We start from the raw sequence: 20,884 nt of genomic DNA, 5'->3' as shown, positions 1-20,884 counted from the left end.
TTAACCAAAGCAAATTAAGTTGAATAGCAAAAGAGAACCATTTTGCCTCAAATAGGTCAGGCTTAAAGTTTATCGAGTCAAATCTAGTAATCGACATAATTAAAAAGGAACATCAAACCTATTGAACCTTATTTATGTATAATGTTTTAAGAGTCAGTTGCGGCTCAAACCTTGATGCACAAAAAAAAAAAAAAAAAAAAAACAACAACAACAATCAAGCCAATCGTTGTTTTCATTAGGAGGAAATAACAGCAATAATACTTAAAAGTTTTGCTTAAGTTCTAGTGGACTAGTTTGTAATATTCCAAGTCTCTTTGCATTCAATCGCAACATAGTTTAATTCAATGTAACCCAAGGAGAGATTAAAATAATTTTTTTAACCATGATGAAAAAATGAAGAAACTGTCAAGTTTTCAATGCCTTTCATTATGTAATTGTTGACTTTTTTGACTTTCGAAGGTTAGTTATGTAATTTAAAATGTGTCAGCAAGGATTAATAAGTCCTTATAGAATTTTAATTGCCAACAATTATCAGACGATTGTGTTAAAATTCTTTTAACCTTAATGAAGAAGACTTTTACTAGTAATTTTTTATGAGAAACTTATAAATGATCACAGATACCAAATAATTTAGAAATTAAATTTCATTAAGTAAATAAGAACTTACAATGAAATGACCCAATCTTGAAAAGGTTTACAACAACGACTACTTGAAACTACTTTTAGAAAATAAAATGCAGTACTGGAAGTAAAGAACTGGAAATGCAATGACTGGAAAGAAAAATATGAAGTAAACAATTGGCTTTTGGATTTTAGTCTGGGTTCTTCTATTGGCCTTCTCTTCTATTTATACTCTCCAATGGTAACCGTTGAAGTAGACTTCTAACTATCGAAATGCCCTTCCACGATCATTGGTTATGGCCCTGAATAATCTGCTCCCACGATGCCTTCTTTGCAGTTGGGGTTCCCTCTTGAATTTGAATTGTGAATAACCGTTGGTTCACGTCATCTCGGGCCTTCTAACTGCTTCCATCCGACGTAGACCCACCATTACCAATATGAATTGTCACGTGTTTGTCACTGACTAAAGACTTGTATTAACTCTCCAAATCATCCTTTACGTGTCATGTGTTAAGCAACGATTGACCGATACAAAATATATAGTCAACAATAATTAAGCTTATCTAGTGAAATGTGCACTAGCTTTAGACTTTCAATGATCACAAGACTTTGATTCTTAACTTTTGACCAATTTGATCACGACGCCCACAAAAAGAAAATGGTTTGATTATTGTAATACTAAAAATGTTGACTTAACGTAGACTCGGCTCTAAGATGTACGACTTGCTGATAATCTGGGTTATTGTCACGACTTTCCCTAATCTACTAGGAGAAAGTTTCGATAAAACCGAGGAAAAAGAGACCAAAAGAAACACATACACCAACTACAAATCTACAATGATTGTAGGCCAAGTTTTTCTTTTATCTTATTGATGTTACTTCCCAGTTGATATATGATATATATATATATACACACATATAAACAATGCTCAATTAGTACACATTAATGTGTGTTTGGAAACAGAAAGAATAGGTACACTTAATATTTGGCATAGTGCACCAAATAGTTGTCCCGCGATTTAAACCCATAACCTCAAGATTTTGTGATCATATATATATAATCACAAAATTGTATGTGCATTGTTTTGTTGAATACAGATCATGTTCATATCTACAAGAGCCACTTGATGAAAATCAGCAAAGTTATTGAATGAATATGGAATACATGGGTGGACAATCAAAGATTAAATATGGGGTAATATAGAATATGCCAAAGATATGAGGCTATATTTGAAAAACTCTCTGTATGAAGAAATGAGACTTTCCTTGGTATGGGATGGGCGAAATGCAAATGGAAATGGATTTTGGTTTGGCACAAAAACACCAAAATATTAGCATGCATCGGCTTAGACAACTATCACTGGTCATAGCCTTAACCTATGACAGTATGAAAGCAAGTGCAGATGCAGACATATATATATATATATATAGAGAGAGAGAGAGAGAGAGAGAGAGAGAGAGAATGAATCCAAGCAACATGGGTCTATAGATAAAAGGTCTCAAAGAAAGAACAAATATGTGAACATGTCAAAAATGAAGTTATGTAAAACTTTTTCCTATTCCAAAATATCACCAAAAAAAATATATTTTCACCATCCAAATGCTCGTCCCCACTAACTGCAAAGGGTAAAATAGGGAAAATCAATGATTAACTCATATGGTAAGTGCTGAGTTTTTAATCTCTGCACTATATGACTCTCTCTTTGCAACCAAGGGTTGTAAACATGGTAGAATCCCACACGTATAATGTGTTCACCGACCACTTATCTATATATATAGCCAATAGATTAAAAACAATATATATATATATATATATATTTAGAGAGCAAGAATCAGGAAAAGAAAAGTTAGGATAACAAGGGAGTGGACAGCAAATATAATGCGCACCTAATATTAAGAAGCCAAGAGACCCAGAAAAGTCTGGCTCCACCATGTATCAGACCCTCTATCTCAGTGCTCTGCAAAAAAAATATAATTTTATGGACAGAAATTGGAATCCAATTGATGGCTACTTCCTTTAATCATTTCTCTCTCTCTCTCTTATTCATTCTAAAATAATAACAGATAAAATAAAATAAAATAAAAGCAACAGAGAATATTAAAGTGGAAGACTTTGCTTAGCATCTAACTTCATACACCTTTTAAATGAATATTAGAAAGAAAAAAAAGAAGAAGATAATAATAGCATGCAATGATACAATGGTCATATCGGATTTAGCAAACGAGTGTTGAAAACTACAGTTAAAAAACACCAACATTCTTTAGAAGGAATATAAGTATCAGTTGGTTTTACAAGGAAAAGCACCACTGCTTTCACTTTTGTTTACTCAAATCTTTAGACTCAATTCAATTCACCCCTTAGCTTTCTTTCACAAGCCTGTGGTTTTCTCTTTCTACATGTCATTTTTCTATGACTAACTGTGAAGCATAAATTCTCCAACCGACGAAAACACAGATATTCCATGCCTTATAACTGAAAATCGACCAAGTGCACCAGTAAGTTTATCCTCTCCGTTACTTTTTTAATTAAAATGGATTCATGAATAGAAACTAAAATCCAACTCTCAAAAAGAGCTTTCTCACAAGATTCCCTTATGTGACTAACAAAGTTAATATAATGTCCTACAAAAAAGGCAGCCTAGTGCACAAGACTCAAGCTAAAACGGGGTCTATATAGAGAGACTGATTTTGCGTAATATACTAACGTCATAACAAAAACAAAAACAAAAACACGAAGAAATTGATCTGTATGCATGCCATTTTGTCAATACTTTTCATAGTGATTGATAAATAATTATTGCAGAGATATGATAAATTTCTTTTTCGATTTTCCACACAGGTTCACTTTCTTAAGGGGGTGACCTTGATTACAACAAGGGTCGTCTTCACTTCCACACCCTGATAATAAATAAATAAATATTAGAAAGGAGAACTAAGGCATTAAATAAAATCTATGGTTCTAAATTTTTGTAAAAGCACCTTAATTACCTTAATTAATAGTTTTTTTGAATGGCCCCTATCTTTGGTATTTTCATCTATGCAGTGCCATTTTTCACATTAATCTTACTCCCAATTTTCACCAACAAGAAATGAACTCCCATTTTGTTTTTTTGTTTCTAAATCAAATCATCTTCTTTAAATTTTTATTCCCCATTTGGGTTTTATTTTGCTCCAAATTCATAAATTTTCTTTGTTTAAGATAGAAATCTCCGGTAAGAAAAGCACTTTGCTTTTTGTACTTTACCTTACACTGTTTTTCATGACCTAGTTTAGTGAACATTAAAACAAAAACTGGTCATATTTAGAATAGACCTATTGCCAAAACCACACATTCAAGAGAGTTGAAATAATCCGATCCAAATCAGCGGCCTACAATACAGAAAGTTCAAATAATCAGATTTGAACCTTCGACGAAATTAATCTCACAAGGCAAGGTTTAATTGGAGCATTCAATCTACATAACAAGATTTTGAATCAAGCTCTCTGTACAATTAAAGGGGTTATGAAAAAACGCAATTAAAATAACTAAAAAAAAAAAAAAAAAGGTTTCTTTTTGGGTGGTAATTAAAAAAGAAAAATTAAGCACAATAGCAAAGAACAAGAATATACATAAATATATATAACGTGATCATGCGTTTGTTTAAAGGCCATACTAAAATCCAAATAATAAGATGATCGGAATGAGAAAGTGGGGAGCACTATTATTGACTATTATGCAGTACCAAAAATGCAATCTTTTCTAATTTCAAATGTCAAAAACGTATGTCCATGGCATATACACAGCACACATGTTCAAAATAACAATAATACCAACACAACAAAACGTGTCTGTGAGCCCAAGATTATAGGATATTACTGTATTTAGTTTTGTGGTGTTCCCACTTGCTTCATGAATCATGATCAAGGTACTAAGCATTCAAGATGGTGGTTTTCATGCACAGTAGTGATTATAGCCAACCTTTTAGAATTATATTGATCAGTGGCATTGTTCTCATTTCTCACCACTTGTTGGATTTAAGCTGCATGATGATCCATGCACCCAACCGAGTCACAGTAAGGAGATTGAAAATAAATTTATAGGGAGAACAGCATCACACAATGACAGACACACAAACACAGAGAGAGAGAGAGAGAGAGAGAGGGAGAGATGATGCCAATCTGAAAACGGAAGAGGAACTCAGAAAGATATTGGTATAAATGTTGAACTAGAGTTAGTGTTAGAATTCATTAAGGATGTGTTTGGGTTATTAAAAACAAAAACAAAAAAAATTAAAGTTGTGTTTGGATCATAGATTTGGATAGAAATTTAAAAAGAGGGAGTAGAAGATGAGGAAAATGTGAATGAAATATAAGTTAAATTTCTCTATTTCTCATACCTCCCCCTCCTTTTTTTTTTAAAAATTCCTACTCAAATCTATTCGCCAAACACAATCTAAAAAGGTGAGAACCCACCACGGAGGCTAGGCCTACATCGTAGAACCTTTAACACCCGAGATATCCTCGTTAGTGTCTGTGTGTGTTTATATATTTGTGTTGTCCATTACTCTTGGGAAGCCAACTAAAAGCAACTGCCTAACTTCTCTCTCTATCCGCCCCCCATCCAACAAATTACAAACCAACACACTACAACCAAAAACAGCAACAACATCAGTTCAACTTGACCATGCAAATCCACTGTCTAGTCCCAAAACCAGAAAATAGCAGCAGTGTCTCCATGGCAGATCTGTCTAATGTGTCAGAACCCTGTAACACATTGGAACCCAATCACACGCCTGTCCTTGCTTACCCTGTTCAGGCCAATTCACAATCCCTTGTACAACAGACCTTATACTCCATTACTTTAAAGGTCTCTCTGTCTCTCTCTCTCTCTCTCTCTCTCTCTCTCTCTCTCTCTCTCTCTCTCTCTCACACACACACACACACACACACACACACACACACACACACACACACACACACACACAACAGAGATTGAAAATATTAATCTAGTTTTACTCGTTATACTAGACTACCATAAGGAATCAAACATCTCATTTTTTGGTCGTACAATGTTTTGCAAATATAAATTGTCTTTCTCATGTACGGTGTACTAGTGCTGATTTTCTGATTTCTTTCCAGTTTCAAGAGGTGATTTACAAAGTTAGATTGGAGCAGACAGGATTATGTTGTGGTGGGATATCAAGCTCTGTGGAGAAGACGATACTAAACGGGGTGACGGGTATGGTTTTTCCAGGGGAGATACTAGCGATGCTTGGCCCCTCAGGCAGTGGAAAAACCACTCTCCTTACAGCCCTTGGAGGTCGTCTTACCGGTAAGCTATCGGGCAAGATCACATACAACGGTCAGCCTTTTTCTGGTTCCATCAAACGCAGAACAGGGTTTGTCGCACAATATGATGTCTTATACCCTCATCTCACTGTAACCGAAACTCTCCTATTCACTGCACTGCTAAGGCTACCCAGTACCTTGACCAGAGATGAAAAAGTTCAGCATGTGGAGCGAGTTATCTCCGAGTTGGGATTAACTCGGTGCCAGAACAGCATGATAGGAGGGCCATTGTTTAGAGGGATATCAGGCGGGGAGAAGAAGAGGGTGAGCATAGGCCAAGAAATGCTAATTAACCCAAGCTTACTATTGCTAGATGAACCGACCTCAGGTTTGGACTCAACCACGGCTCAGCGGATCCTGACCACAATCAAACGCCTTGCTAGTGAGGGTAGAACTGTGATCACCACAATTCACCAACCCTCAAGCCGACTATACCACATGTTTGATAAGGTAGTCTTGCTCTCCGAAGGCTACCCCATCTACTACGGCCTTGCATCAACTGCTTTGGAATACTTTTCCTCAATTGGTTTTTCCACATCCATCACAATCAATCCGGCTGATCTCTTGCTTGACCTTGCCAATGGTAATTTCAAATTTTATTTTCTAATTTCTTGCCAGAAATTTACTTCTTCTTTTTATGTTGCTTCAAGAAATTTTAAGTGGAGAGGCCATATGAGCAGATTAACTGTCCTCTATTGACCAATTATTCCATCCTTTTCTTTTGTTTCCGTTCACATGAGATACAGATATCAGAGGGCCTACTGAAAGTAGTGGTTACAGTTCTATCTTAAATTATATTAAAGCAGTATAATGAGACCCCACGCAACAAACTTTTCAATGTTCAGCTTAGTATATAAAAGCGAAGTTTAGGGTCATCTGCTACTCTCATTAAGCATAATTTGTACTAAAAACTAACATCTCACAGACCAGAAACATAAGAACATAGTTATGTACTACAAGTTGGAATATATATTGTAGTGGCTACCATATGCTAACTTATTACATCTTTTATTAAGAAACAAAATGATATCGGAAATTACATTTACATTCTCATGAATATCGTGAAAAACAAAAATTTACAGGAATTGGACCTGTTGACAAGCATACAATTGAGCAAGGAGATAGTACAGAACAAGAGCAGAAGTTAGTGAGGGATGTTCTCATCTCTGCTTATGACAAGAACATTTCCCCCAGATTGAAAGCCGAATTATGCAGTTTGGAAGTCAATAACTACAATTACACAAAAGATGCATCCCCTAGTAAGTCAAATGCTTTCATAATCCCTCAACTTTTATAGTAAGAGAAGCAGCATGTTAGTTTCAAATGTCTCCTCTGTTCTACTCATTTTCCTAATTTTTTTACTAGTCTCAAGTGTCTTTTGGTTTTGAAATGATGCAGGAAAAAATGTGAAGTCAGAGCAATGGTGTACAAGTTGGTGGCATCAATTCAAGGTGCTGATTATGAGGGGGCTGAGGGAGCGGAGATATGAAGCCTTCAACAAGCTAAGAATCTTCCAAGTCATAAGTGTTGCTATACTTGGTGGACTCCTTTGGTGGCACACGCCGACATCCCACATTGAAGATCGTGTAAGAATTTTGCATACACATACACTATTTCTATAAAAAAATATGAAAGGGTTACTTACATTAAAGCTATGTTTGGATCTTGCATATGTGGAGAAATTTGTGGAGGGAAAAGAAATTTGCACACTTTTCCCTTGTCTTTTCCTTTCCTTCCACAAATCCCTTCTCAAATCTAAGATCCAAACACAGACATAATGTGGTAGGTGAGCTAAGGGTAGCCTAGTGTGTAAGCACAGCAATGAACAGACGACCTATCTAAGGTTAGGGGGGGAGATCCTCAATAGTGGTGATCCCTTCACTCTTCTTTGGATTGATACATGTACCAAATGCTCGTATGGGAAAGTTGACTCCTGGGTTTGGAACCTGGGGTGTCACTCCGAGGAATACTTTCTTTCTCATCCACTTGAAAATTTATGACTAGTTTAGACATTTCACTTCAATATCGCACCACTTCAAAATTTTCCATGAGCAGAAAATCAATAATTCCTCCCATATCATTTCTCAAACTTAAAAACTTTGGGAAAGCTTTCAAGGAAAAGATAAAATACAGAAAAGAAAACAAAAGTAAAGGATCACTTAGAAGATCCATTGTTGTTTTAAACAGGGCAGGAACTGTCTTATGTCATTAAGTTTAGAATCTTGATTTCGTGTGGATGCTAAACAAGGGTTTTTTCCTGACTACAGATTGCCATGCTTTTCTTCTTCTCCGTGTTCTGGGGCTTCTACCCTTTATACAATGCTGTTTTCACATTTCCCCAAGAAAGATCTATGCTAATGAAGGAACGTTCATCTGGAATGTATCGCCTCTCCTCCTACTTCTTAGCCAGAACCTTTGGAGACTTGCCACTGGAGCTCGCACTTCCAACTGCATTTACCTTCATAATCTATTGGATGGGTGGGCTCAAGCCCAATCCTGTCACTTTCATCCTTTCCCTTCTTGTTGTCCTTTACAATGTCCTTGTTGCACAAAGTCTTGGTTTAGCTATTGGTGCAATACTCATGGATGTTAAACAAGCCACTACTTTAGCCTCAGTTACAACCCTTGTCTTCCTCATTGCTGGGGGGTATTATATTCAACAAATCCCTCCTTTCATAGTCTGGTTAAAGTACTTGAGCTACAGCTACTATTGTTACAAGCTCCTTCTCGGGGTTCAGTACACCGAGGATGATTATTACGAGTGCACAAAAGGAGTCTATTGCCGGGTTGCAGATTTTCCTGCTGTCAGATCAGTTGGTCTGAACAATTTGTGGATAGATGTGTTCATAATGGCCCTGATGTTGGTGGCTTATCGGCTTGTTGCTTATCTAGCCTTGCACCGTGTGCGGTGAAGTAAGATTTGCAGGGGAGAGGGGAGAGAAGATGAAGTTTCACAGCTGACAATTTCGTCAAAGAACACAGTATGAAGAGTTTTCTATTTCTTCAACTGAGGAATAATGTTAGATTTAGACGAAAATCATGTTGCCTGTTTTGATTCCCAACTAGTTATGTACCACCCTTTGGGTGATAGTCAAGATAATACTAACTGGGATATTTTACTTCCCTTCAGACTTCAGAATAATTTTATGACATTATTATTTGGTCAATATGCATTTCCCATTTTAAGAAAAAGGAAAGAGTAAAAAACAAACCTTGAAGTCACCATCCTTCTGAAGGACTAGATTCTGGATGAGTGTGGGGATTTGAAAACCAAATGGCTTCAAATAAATAGCTTCCTGCAAGTGCATTGACAACAATAAAAGATTACTCATCAGAAAACTGAATAATTTAGGGAGCACGTGATGGTGATAAATGAAAAAAAGGGGCCAAACTCAGTAAAATAAAGGTCTACAGTTATTTTTTTAAATATTTTTATAATGTGATCAGAGAGTTTAAATTTAGAGTTGGTTTGGGAAGTGGCTTTTTTAATGACTTTTTGGCTAAAATATAAGCTGAAAAAAACTAATATGTTTGGGAAGAATTTTTTGACATTTTACAAAAAATCATGCAAAAAGTCAAGTGAAAGGGAAGGAATCTTTGACTTTTTGTATGAGCTGATGGCTTCTTGACTTTTTTGGATTTTTTAGTGACTTCTTAACTTTTTGGCTAAAATAATATGTTCCCAAAGGGACCCTTAGTTGGATTTCAATCAACTGGTCAAAGAGCAAGAATCTTTCAGGGGCCAATGAGACATCCTCATCATGGTCATGTCATCCATGCCATATTCTTTGTCAAAGAATAGTGAAGAATGAATGATTAAGAAGATAACTGAAGCATAGAAAAGGCTGCAACACAACTTCATTTTTGTTGGTTCCCCAGAATATAACATACTATTATCATCAACAAGCATGGAACATAAATTGCACCACAAATTTTACTATTTTTATCAAGTATCAACAGTAACCTATATTAAAAACCATGAAGTCTAATTGACATAATTTTCAACAGAATGGAACTCTTTCTCTTTTCTGTAATGATTTAGTTTGAGGCTAAATACCATCTATAACTTCAGTGAACCAAACAACACCCACCCACCCAAAAAAAAAAAGACGAGAAAAAGTATGTGATGCTACATGCTAGACCATAAAAGATTAGACAGCAACACGATAAGCTTCACTACAATAAGTCAGATACATCTGCTTATCCGTGTCTAGACACAGAATACCCAGAATAGCACAAAACTGATGTGAGGGGTATGCCCAAATGGTGTAGACACACTTAGGAGTGGAGGCCCATGCAAACAACAAAAATGACACTCAAGATGTCCGTGTTCTACTTCGGTGCATAGTTGTCAAATCGGGATTCATATCGTGAATCGAAATGGTCTCATACTGAGTCACAAATCAAATCGAATCGTGAATTGTAAAGATTCAGTCACTTTTTCTACATTACTTAAAAACATATATCTACACATTTAGATATTAAATATATCTTATGAATATAAAATATTTAGACTCAAATCAACAAGAATGTTATTTTGAATGATAATCACGTAGTTTAATAGGTAAGAAGTTAACAAAGGTTCCTATGTAAGATCACCATTTTACCTTTTTTTCTTTTTAAGATATTTTTTATCAACCATTCTTAGTAAAGATAATAACCAAATAGACAAACTATCAATTTCTAAAGTAACAATAATTAACAACGATATTGATATCTGGACAATAAGCAAATATACTTTTCTAAGTAACAGTGAGCAAATAATAAGAAAGAATTATTTAGAATATTTTATTTTAAAGCCTAAAAGGTTTTAAAAGGTATAATTGACCTCACACATGTAATATTCAATTTAATAAAATAGCAATAGATAATTCATAATATAACTTTAATCTTAAACATCTTTAGAAGATATATTATAATTTTTTAAAGGGGAAAAAAATGAGAAGAAAGGTTAAAAATATGTTGGGATTAACTGAATCTGATTGGATCCTATTAAAAACTCCATGATCACTAAATAACAACAAATCATGTATATATGTTGGTTATTTTGGTATTAAACACTATTAGAAGTTGTATTATGTCATTTTCATTAAAAAGATGGGAAAAAAAAAAAGAGTCAAAAATATGTGAAACACAATAATTTCAAAAATTGCATGAATCGTAAAGAGTGAATCGAATTGTGAATTGATTGTGAATCGTGAGATTCACTAGAGATTCACTTCCAAAGTAGATTCACTCATAGATTCGTATCGATTTTGCAAAAATTGCGAATCGAATCGCGAATCATAAGATTTTGATAACAAATTTTCACTTTAGTGCACTATCCACGCCATACTTTTTCTTTCTGAAATAATGGAAAACGACAAGAACTCTCAACTGTGTACTATAATGTCCTTTTCATCTTTATAATGTTTTTGGTTTTCCTAGGGAATGTAAAGAGATGCAAAAGCTTCAGTAGGCAACAGCACTGAATGATAAAACCTACACAAACAAGGCACCCGAAGTTGCCAGCATGTATGAGCCCACTGATTATCCAACACAGGTCAGGCTTGATATGAACTCCAAGACGTAGTATCTCTATAAGCAAGGTTGAGCAATACTGGTCAAGCTATAACAATCTAACATGTTAAATGATGCACAGAAAAAGAAAAACATCTTAAGAAATGGTAGTTGGTAACCATAGAAACTAACCCCTTAGAAATAGTTTGTTTTAGGGCAAGAAAAGGCTGTAGGTTTTGGGTTTAATATGCTAGAAGGAATAATATGGGGTTTTGGACATGTAAAGGAATTGAATTTTGTTTCCATTTCAACAAGGTCAGATTGCTGGATTTTCAGAAACTAGCTGCTGGAAGTCTCTAAACAGCAATCTTTCTAAGGTATTTTGGTGTGGAATTAATGCCGAAGGATGAGGAAAGTTGTTAGGGCTGATTTAAGTTCAATAGGTTGTGGGGCTAAATTTGGGACTGTTCTAGGGTTGTGAACAGTAACACTGAAACAGTGATTCTGCTATTTTTGCTCAAGAGGAGTAAAAGAATAACAAATACTTAACCTTTGCAAAGGTCAAGATAAATCACACAAACACAATATCAAATTGTCATGATTGACTTATCTGTTGAATAGAACCAGTACATAGATATTTTAACCATTAAAAGTAGGGTATTCAATATTAATGTATGTGCGCTATTTGTCGATATATCAACCCTTTTACATCATTTCGAATATCCAAGATTGTTTATAGCCAATGTTAAACAACATGCTTGATATATCAACCTTTTTATAATGACCATTTATACCAATCCACAAAGAGTCTAGACTCTCAAAATGCTAATCAACTTATTTTTCATGTTGATTGCAATTGCCTCATATTGCGATTTAACTCACATAAAGACAACTGATGATAAGGTTTTCTTTTCTTTTTTTTGGTTTAGATAGGGGATTATAAAACAATACAGCAATTGAACACCTTGATCAACAAAGAACAGACAACGTAGATTTCTCATTTTAATCTCATTTGATTAATATGGGCTGACGAAAGCTGACATAGCAACTTGACCTTAAGTGCAAGGGGTTAACTATTGCAATTGAAAAATGACGGACTAAAGTGGGATTTAGGGTGAATTGTAAGGGTGCATAATGTATTTAACCCAATGATGAAAGATATCTTCAAAGTCGCATCCTTTTGGTTTAAGTAAATGTGTAGAATATTTTCTTAATAATTCAGCTTCCTAAGACTTCTTTATTTTGATTTATTCTATATAGTTCATGCAAAGAAGTTAGGATAGCTTTAGCTCGGTTGGCTATTTTCGATTAACAAAATCTTCGGGGTCTGTAATTTTTTGGGGCTTTGGGTTGGTAGGATATTCTAATTGTTTTAGTGAGATTGAGTTCACCACATGAAAGACGTTCTTCGGCAAGTGAAGCTGTCATCGGTTTCATTACTACCAGGAATATGACCCTTCTGAACCCTTGCACGTTCCCATTTTGTATCTCACTTTCATCTGAGCAATAGCCCATCTTATATATCTGATCAAGCCACATTTTCTTAAGTTTTTGTAAAGTTCTTTGGCTGTTGCTTGACAGGACTCAAGCCCTTTGGGCTTGAGCACCTAAGATCCTATGAGCAGCGCTAGACATGTGCTAGAGCGCTGTTGGTGCATTATTTTATGATCATTTTGCAATTGAAACGTTTTAAGAGATCAGATTTCATCATTTCAGGTTACAGATGCCAATTATTGAAGCCTAAGATTCATTTTCTCTCTCTAAAATTGCTTCATATCTAGTTCATCAAGACTCCATTGATGAATCTCATTTGTTCTTCAATTTAGGAATTAAAATCACTCAGATTCATTCAATTCATCTAGATTGAGTTTATACACACCAAAACCTTCACATTTTACTTTATATCCTTACAACACCATTATTGTTTGAGCAACGGAGGCATTGAAGATGGAAATTGGAGCTTGGAGCTTCATGGTGTCTATTAATCTATGGAGCTTGATGCATTAAGGTCTCTTTGGAGTGGAGATCGAGCTTTTTAAAGTTTGTGGTGGACTCGATTGTAGGTAAACTTGCGTAAGAAGTTGTATGTCCTTCAATTGTGTCTTTGTAACCGTTTGATTGAATAGTGGAATGCGTTTGGATATTGTGATCATGGTTTTCTCCCTATAGAATTGGGTTTGTATACGGTTCCCATGTTAAATCTCTTGTCTCATGGTTGATTGTTCTTATCTTGATGAAATTAATGGACTAGTTTGTCTAATTGCTAATTTGATAGATAGATAGATAGATTGATTGATTACTTAATTGCTTTTGAATTGGGCATTGAAATCTATCAATCACTTGGTAAATTTCATAGTTGACAAAACTTGAGAGAATCAGCCTATTCACCCCCTTTAGGCACAATCCCTTAGGTACTTAGGGCATGTTTGATTGGAAGGATTAAAGCATGGGATTAGGATTATTAATCCGTGGGTCCAATCATCCTATGTTTGTTTTGACATTTTGATTTAGGACTATTAATCCAATGGATAATTAATCCAACAAATTTGTAGGATTATTAGTAATGGGGTAGGGGTGGGATAGTTAATACCACACTAATTTAATAGGATTATTAATACCTCACTATTAGTATTGTGAATCAAACATGACCTTAGGCATTTCACTAAGAAGTTATTAAACTCGCTTAGTGAATTGTATTTACTTGTTATGCCATGCAAACCACAAGAAAATCAAGAAGTGAAGTTAACAAAGCTACTAAAGTATGTAATTGATGGTTTCAAGACAAATTCACTTGGAATTGATAAGACCCATGAACAATTAAATTTTTTGGCTTAGTAAAGTCTCCAAGTTTTTCCCAACTGGATGAGAATCATGCAAACCAAGATGCTAAAAAAAATAAAAAAAAAATAAAGAAACAGCTAAGTTTTAAAATTCGTTGGTTGCAAGCCAAATTTCCATTGGATCTATTGGAACCATTTATAATTAAGTTTTTACACTTAATAGAGTCTTATTTTATAATTATTTAGGCAAGGTATTAAACTGATTGTTTTTTTATACAATTTATGAAGTTTCATAGCCCAAGGGTGTTTTTGTAATTTTTAGATTGTTGAACATGGGTTGTAGGGACCTCTATCGTTGTCTGATTTTTGGTTTGTCTAATCACACTCAAAATTATGTATCCACTCATCGTATTTTTGCCCCTACTTGGTAATTCTCTTATGGGTCATCATATGATCAAGCTATGTAACTAGATTCTTATTTACTAGTCTTATTTTATCTTTGATAAGTTTTGGAAATCAAAAGTGATGATTTCTAAATTAATGGTAATTTAGAAAAGTTTTCCTTTATTGATGATAAGGGGGTAGCTTAAGTTATGAACAGATTGAACAAGTAATCAACAAAGTGAAAGAGATGGTTGTTAGAGGCTCTCTTACGATTCGCGATTTTGCAAAATCAATACAAAGCTATGGGTGAATCTATTTTGGAAGTGAATCTCTAGTGAATTGCACGATTCACAATCAATTCACGATTCGATTCACTTTTTACGATTCATGCAATTCTTGAAACTATCGTATCCGACATATTTTTAACTCTTTTTTTCTCCTTTTAGTAAAAATGACATAATGCAATTTCTAATAGCGTTTAATGCCAAAATAATCAATATATATACATGATTTGTTATTATTTTAGTGATTTTTGAGTTTTTAATATGATCCAATCAAATTCAATCAGACTCAATATGGTTTTAACCTTCCTTCTCATTTTTTCCTTTTAAAAAAATCATAATCAGTGTGTTTGGTTTTAGTTTTCTGAATTCAATTTTTTGAAAATTGAGTTTTTTGTTTTTCGTGTTTTTTTGCTTTTAGTAAATATTTTTAAAATTTTAAGCATTTTTATTTATTTTTACTTTTTTAGATGCACCTTACTTAGATGTATCTAAAAAGTAAAATATTTGTGAAAAAATATTTTTTAAAATTAATAAATATACAAAAATATGAAAAATATACTAAATTTTGTATTTTTTTTTATTTATATTTTTGATATTTAGTGAATTTTTTAAAGATTTTTTTTACAAAAATTATACTTTTTAAGTATATTTATGCTTAGTGAGTCTAAAAATTAAAAAAAAAATTGCTTAAAATATTTTTAAAAATTTAGTAAGAACAAAAGAAAATACAGAAAATAAGAAAGTAAAATTTTCTGAAAAGTGAATTCTAAAAACCGAAAACAAACAGAATGAATATATGTTCTAAAAATATTTAAGATTAAAATAACTTACACTATGAATTATCTATTGCTATTTTATTAAATTAAATATAGTTTAATATTACATGATTGAAGTCAGTTATACCTTTTAAAATGTTTTATGGTTTAAAATAAAAGATCCTAAATAATTATTTCTTATTATTTGGTCATTGTTACTTGGAAAAGTATGTATGTTTATTGTTCAAATATCAATTTCGTTGTCAAATTATTGTTACTTTAAAAATTGAGAATTTGTTATTGTTTATTATATTTTATTAAGAATGATTGATAAGAAATATCTAGAAAAGAGAAAAGGTAAGATGGTGATCTCATATAAGAACCTTTGTTAACTTATTACCTATTAAACTATGTGATCATCATTCAACATAACATTTTCATTGATCTAAGTCTAAATATTTCCTATTCATAACATATATTTAATATTCAAGTGTGTAGATATATTTTTCTAAGTAATTTAAAAAAAGTGACCGAATTTTTACGATTCACGATTCAATTCGATTCGTACAAGACCATTTCGATTCACGATTTGAATCCCAATTTGACTACTATGGTTGGAGGCAAGGAATTCGATTATGTGAGGGAGAAAATTTGTGACATTCAAATGGTTACAATGCAGAGGAAGAGGGAAGCATCCTTTAGGCAGGAAAGGGAACTCAGAAGGCTTCAATACAAGGTGAATTATGTCAAGGATAAGGATGAATTTTGATTGATGGTAGTAACTTACATAAGGAGCCTGTTAGCGCATTTTTTGTCTTTATGGATGAATTCAAGAGGCAATTCAAGGACAAGCATTCGAATATCAATTTTGTTGTAGCTATTCTATTGGTAAAGCTGGTGGTGCAAACTGGAAATCGATATCAAATACCAAGATTGCTCCTTTTGTGAAGTTGGCACAATATTGATGCACTATAGTAGTTGGGAAGGATTTAGTTTATTTATTTATTTTTGGATTTGAGAAGAGGTTTTGGTTCTATCATTAGCACAGTTCTTTTTCTTCTCCTTCTTTTTTTTTTTTTGTTCTCTTTTTCTTCTTGATTGTATATGGGTTATGTCCCCTCGGCACGTTCTCTAATACAATTTTCCTGGTTGCTGGTAAAATAAAATAAAAAGAGTCTTGGTTTCTAAATAAGAAGTCAAAATCCTATCAGATTAAAAATTCCCTAAAGTTTATGTAAAAACACGTAAATGGTCATACCCAATGCACAACAAGTCTCCCCCGTACAACATGGTCTGAGAGACGTAATAAGTAGGCAGCAATACTCCCATTTTCTGTGTGGAGAGGCTGATCCTCATGACTCAAAGTTGCAACCACAAGGCTAGGGATGGATAGTACTTGCCATCGCTCTAGATCACAACCTCTCTATATAAGATCATGTAACACTTCTAGTTCAACAGAGATTTTTAGCTTTTTGGGGATTATGTAATGAATTCCTAACCCTAGGTGTGATTTCTAAGGAATTTAGGTGTGATGCCTTTACTACTTTCTTCTTCTTTCAATTTCAGCACTTTCTAGCCTTCGAAATCCCATAACCAGATTTGAATCATCCTATCTTGAAACCCTAAATTGTTGTCTACTCAAAAAGCCCTCTCTTTCACTCCCAAAATCTTATTATTTCGTTACCCTAGACAAACTCTTAAAATATATACATATTTAACTAATCTTCAATAGACACCAAAAAAAAAAAAAAATGAGCACCAAACGACTATTTTTTCTGTTGGCATACATCCGAAGGGAAATTTTTTTCATGCAATGTTAGTAAGGGGTTGTTTGGGATGTTCTAAATAAATGCACTTTTTGACTTTTTTAGAAATATGAATTAGGTTTGAAGTGATGTGGTAGAGAGGTGATATGACTTAAATAAGATGTGACTTAAATAGGATAGTGACTTTTTGACTTTTTTAAGGGGTGACAAACAAGGCCTAAATCCTTTCTTTCATATGATGCCTTCTTGTTCCCCATCAGTCGTATATCACGCCCTAGCATTGAACTATGGTCCCTTTTGTGGTCAATGAACCATGCATACTAAACCTCAACAAACTTCAACCAACTCCAGCCTGAAAGATTATCCAGGATAGCAAGACCTTCATGAAATTAGCTGCAAGCCAAAATCACCAAGAATGCGCCATAGATTGTAAATCAACCATTTTGTTGCCTATCTTCCTCCAACTAATCTGCAACTCTAATGTTCTTATGCTTTCAAGGTTTTCAAGATAAACTATTTATTCAATCTCTTGTTAGATCAATCAGTGAACTGTCCAACAATACAAGAAGTTCTCCTTTGTCTTTGATTGTACCTTGAAATTTACAAGATTAGGAACCCAATTTACAAAATCCCATTTCCAATTTTCCATCACGTTCCCACTTAAGCCATTTCAGCCCCTCCATTGTGCTCCACACAAGTGCAGTGCATTAGCAAATCATGAATGATAGAAATTTTTAATCTTACGGAAAGAAATTTTTACAAGGTATTAGGTGGCATGCCTTCCCATTTGACCCAAAACTGATTAATGTGTTGATCAGTTTAATTATTGCTCAAAGTCAATTTACTGCTACCGGAAGAAAGGAACTGTTGTGCCTATCAGCCCACGCAAAATGGTTGATCTTGCTCTTTTTTCTCCTTTTCTTTTTTTTTTTTTCTCTTTCAGAATTTTTTCTTCGTAAAACGGACAACCGGCATAGGTGGAGCCTTTTTCTAATCAGCAGCTCACAGTTCACTGGGATCAAAGGGCTTCTAGGGGCGGGATGCTTTGCCGATCAACTTCTATGAATTTTTTTTTTCCAATTTTATTTTATATTATTTTTTGGTGTTAGGAAGTCATGAAGCATCAAACTTATAGGCATCCATTGGTAACATCACACAGAATATACATGAATATAAACATAAATAAACATGTAAACACCAGTGGATTGACAGACTAATGAATGCATATCATCACCTCTTTAAAAAAAAGAAATAGAGGTATTTTTCAAGAACATGGATTTGGGGGTGGGGGGGGGTGGGTGATGTCAACAGAATTCAGAAATATTAAACTAACAAAATTTTGGTGCTCTTGCATATTGGAATAGAACTTGCACGAACATGGACAAGAGGATAATTTCAATGGAATTTGGAAACAATAATCTAACAAAGTTTTGGTTCCTACATACCACGGTTCATAGGGCACACTTCCTCTGATTTTCATAGACACCAAACCTTATGATTTCAACCCGAGATTTATTGTTAATTGCAATCCATATCCTATAGATATCACAAACAGCTATTACATTCTTCATCCTAAAAGTAAATATACATGAATATAATTTTATATTTCCTAAATAAACAATGGCCCGAAGTGAGGGTCCGCCATTAAACAACAGGATCAACTACTCATCCAGTATCATGACAACTAAAATTTTAAAGAAAACTTAATTGAAATGCCAACTATAATACCACACACATCATAAAGCTTCAATAACTTGTGGATGATCACATCACATGTCCCTTAAGCAGAAGATGATTGAACTTAATAACACAACAGCAGGTCTACAGCCTTCCAAAAAAAAAAAAATACCCATAATTTACAATTGAAGGTCAAGATTCAATCATGGTGTGGCCCAACAATAATAAGTTTAAATATACACCTTGGATTTGACATTTTGGATAATTTCTTGGTCAATTTTTTCTGGGAGCATAGATTTTCCCATAACCCAAACATACCCACAAATAAAATAAAATTTAAAATTTTAATAAGTAGCATATGGACACATCTGCTGGGCCATTAATCAAACAGTTACAAAGCATCATAAGATGTGACCGTTTAGTGTAAAGCACTTCCAAAAAGTTTGGGCTCTTCACCTTTTTGTCATGTAATGGAGCTAAAAATTAGATTTGATGACAACATTCAAGACCCAATTCCAAACCCAAAAACAGACATTTGAATAAACACACACACATGTATGTATTCACATGATATATATATATATATATATAGTATTTTCAAGTTGAAGATAACAGAGGAGTGTGCAGGCAATGCAAAATCAGGAGTGATTTTAAAAATCACAACGAGCATACATATATATATATATATATATGTACTTACCAGAGAGCGAGCGAGAGAGAGAGAGATGGGTTAGGTTGTTAACAGTGTGAGAGCTCTGAGTCAACTCGCGGCGGGGACAGGAAGACGAACCAAACTCAGCTTACATTGGAATGTTAATTGGTAATTTTTTAGACCACAATATATATATATATATATATATTATTTATTAAAAATAATAATTATTATATTGAATTGATAAATTTAGTTATATAATTTTATTATATTTAAATTTAAAATAAATAATAAATATAGATTGAAATAAAAAAATATATTCTTTATAATAAATGTGATTAAATTATGTGATTTAGACAGGACTATTTAATCACTTTAAGGGACCAAAAATAAACTAGCTTTGCCTATAAATGTGATTAAAGTATGTGATTCGTGAGTTCATTTAGCAATAAACTATAATATAAATGTGATTAAATTATGTGTTTCAGATTGAGTTCATTTGGCAACATTATAAATGAGCCATTTATTAATTTTTAATCGCATCATGTTTCTTTTTTGTTATACGTCTTTTCGTAATAAATAAAAATATCAATTTATAAATCATATTCAAAACAATCTAAGATTAAAAACATCTAACATTTCTTTCACTATTATAAGGTAAATGTTTATCAGGATGATGTATATTAAATAATTGTTTAAATTCTTAAATAGAAATGATAACTTGATATAATGTATATTCTATATTAACATATATTTTGTGCAAAGTAGTAATAACATAAATTATTGTATAGTATTTATCAATAATTCTCTTTATTAATAACTGACTTGGTTACTAATATTAATATTGTTGAGAAATTAAATTTTTTATTCTCACTCTAAAAAAATTGGTTATTTGATGCAAATATGGCCTATTTGATAATAGTTATTTTTATGTTTTTCTATTTAAGTTTATAAAAAAAAAATGAAAACAATAAATTAAAAAAAGAAGAAGAAGATAATTTCACTCATTTATAAAATAAATTTTCATCAATCTCTTTTACCCCTTCCAATTTTTATCTATAGCTCATTATCGCCATTAGCCACCCCATCGCTACCACTTCCACTAATAATCTCATTCGACAACCACGATATCTCTTTA

The 20,884-nt window shown here is 33.4% G+C and overlaps 1 protein-coding gene, 1 long non-coding RNA gene and 1 other non-coding gene across 4 annotated transcripts; 1 reads left to right on the top strand and 2 right to left on the bottom strand.

The window, feature by feature from the left end:
- Positions 1 to 619: 619 nt before the first annotated feature.
- Positions 620 to 19,924, bottom strand: LOC114323830 (uncharacterized). Of its 2 annotated transcripts, none has more exons than XR_003651391.2 (5): positions 19,795 to 19,924; positions 18,863 to 18,953; positions 9,162 to 9,245; positions 2,509 to 2,579; positions 620 to 1,084 (listed from the first exon to the last, which is right to left on the bottom strand). It is a non-coding gene; the product is annotated as an uncharacterized LOC114323830 (long non-coding RNA). The 2 variants fall into 2 exon arrangements; XR_003651392.2 differs by having other exon boundaries at positions 620 to 1,023.
- LOC114323829 (ABC transporter G family member 14) lies at positions 5,134 to 9,116 on the top strand. Its single transcript, XM_028271506.2, has 5 exons — positions 5,134 to 5,467; positions 5,740 to 6,532; positions 7,032 to 7,208; positions 7,348 to 7,535; positions 8,217 to 9,116. The coding sequence occupies exons 1-5, from the start codon at positions 5,285 to 5,287 to the stop codon at positions 8,859 to 8,861; spliced, it is 1,986 nt and encodes a 661-aa protein (XP_028127307.1). The 5' UTR covers positions 5,134 to 5,284; the 3' UTR covers positions 8,862 to 9,116.
- On the bottom strand, positions 18,584 to 18,656 carry LOC114323851 (small nucleolar RNA snoR14). Its single transcript, XR_003651397.1, has one exon. It is a non-coding gene; the product is annotated as a small nucleolar RNA snoR14 (small nucleolar RNA).
- Positions 19,925 to 20,884: the final 960 nt, after the last annotated feature.

This window comes from Camellia sinensis, chromosome 11 (assembly GCF_055761805.1).
Source record: "Camellia sinensis isolate YWXY chromosome 11, ASM5576180v1, whole genome shotgun sequence".
Lineage (NCBI taxonomy): Eukaryota > Viridiplantae > Streptophyta > Magnoliopsida > Ericales > Theaceae > Camellia > Camellia sinensis.
The sequence above is the reverse complement of the archived record's forward strand: the minus strand, read 5'-3'. Positions and strand labels throughout refer to the sequence as shown.

Excerpts from the sequence above, each read along its gene's own strand:
- LOC114323829 (XM_028271506.2), top strand. The coding sequence starts at position 5,285 with ATGCAAATCCACTGTCTAGTCCCAAAACCAGAAAATAGCAGCAGTGTC. Across the intron at positions 5,468-5,739 it reads TATACTCCATTACTTTAAAG|TTTCAAGAGGTGATTTACAA; the intron begins GTCTCTCTGTCT and ends ATTTCTTTCCAG. Across the intron at positions 7,536-8,216 it reads CATCCCACATTGAAGATCGT|ATTGCCATGCTTTTCTTCTT; the intron begins GTAAGAATTTTG and ends TCCTGACTACAG.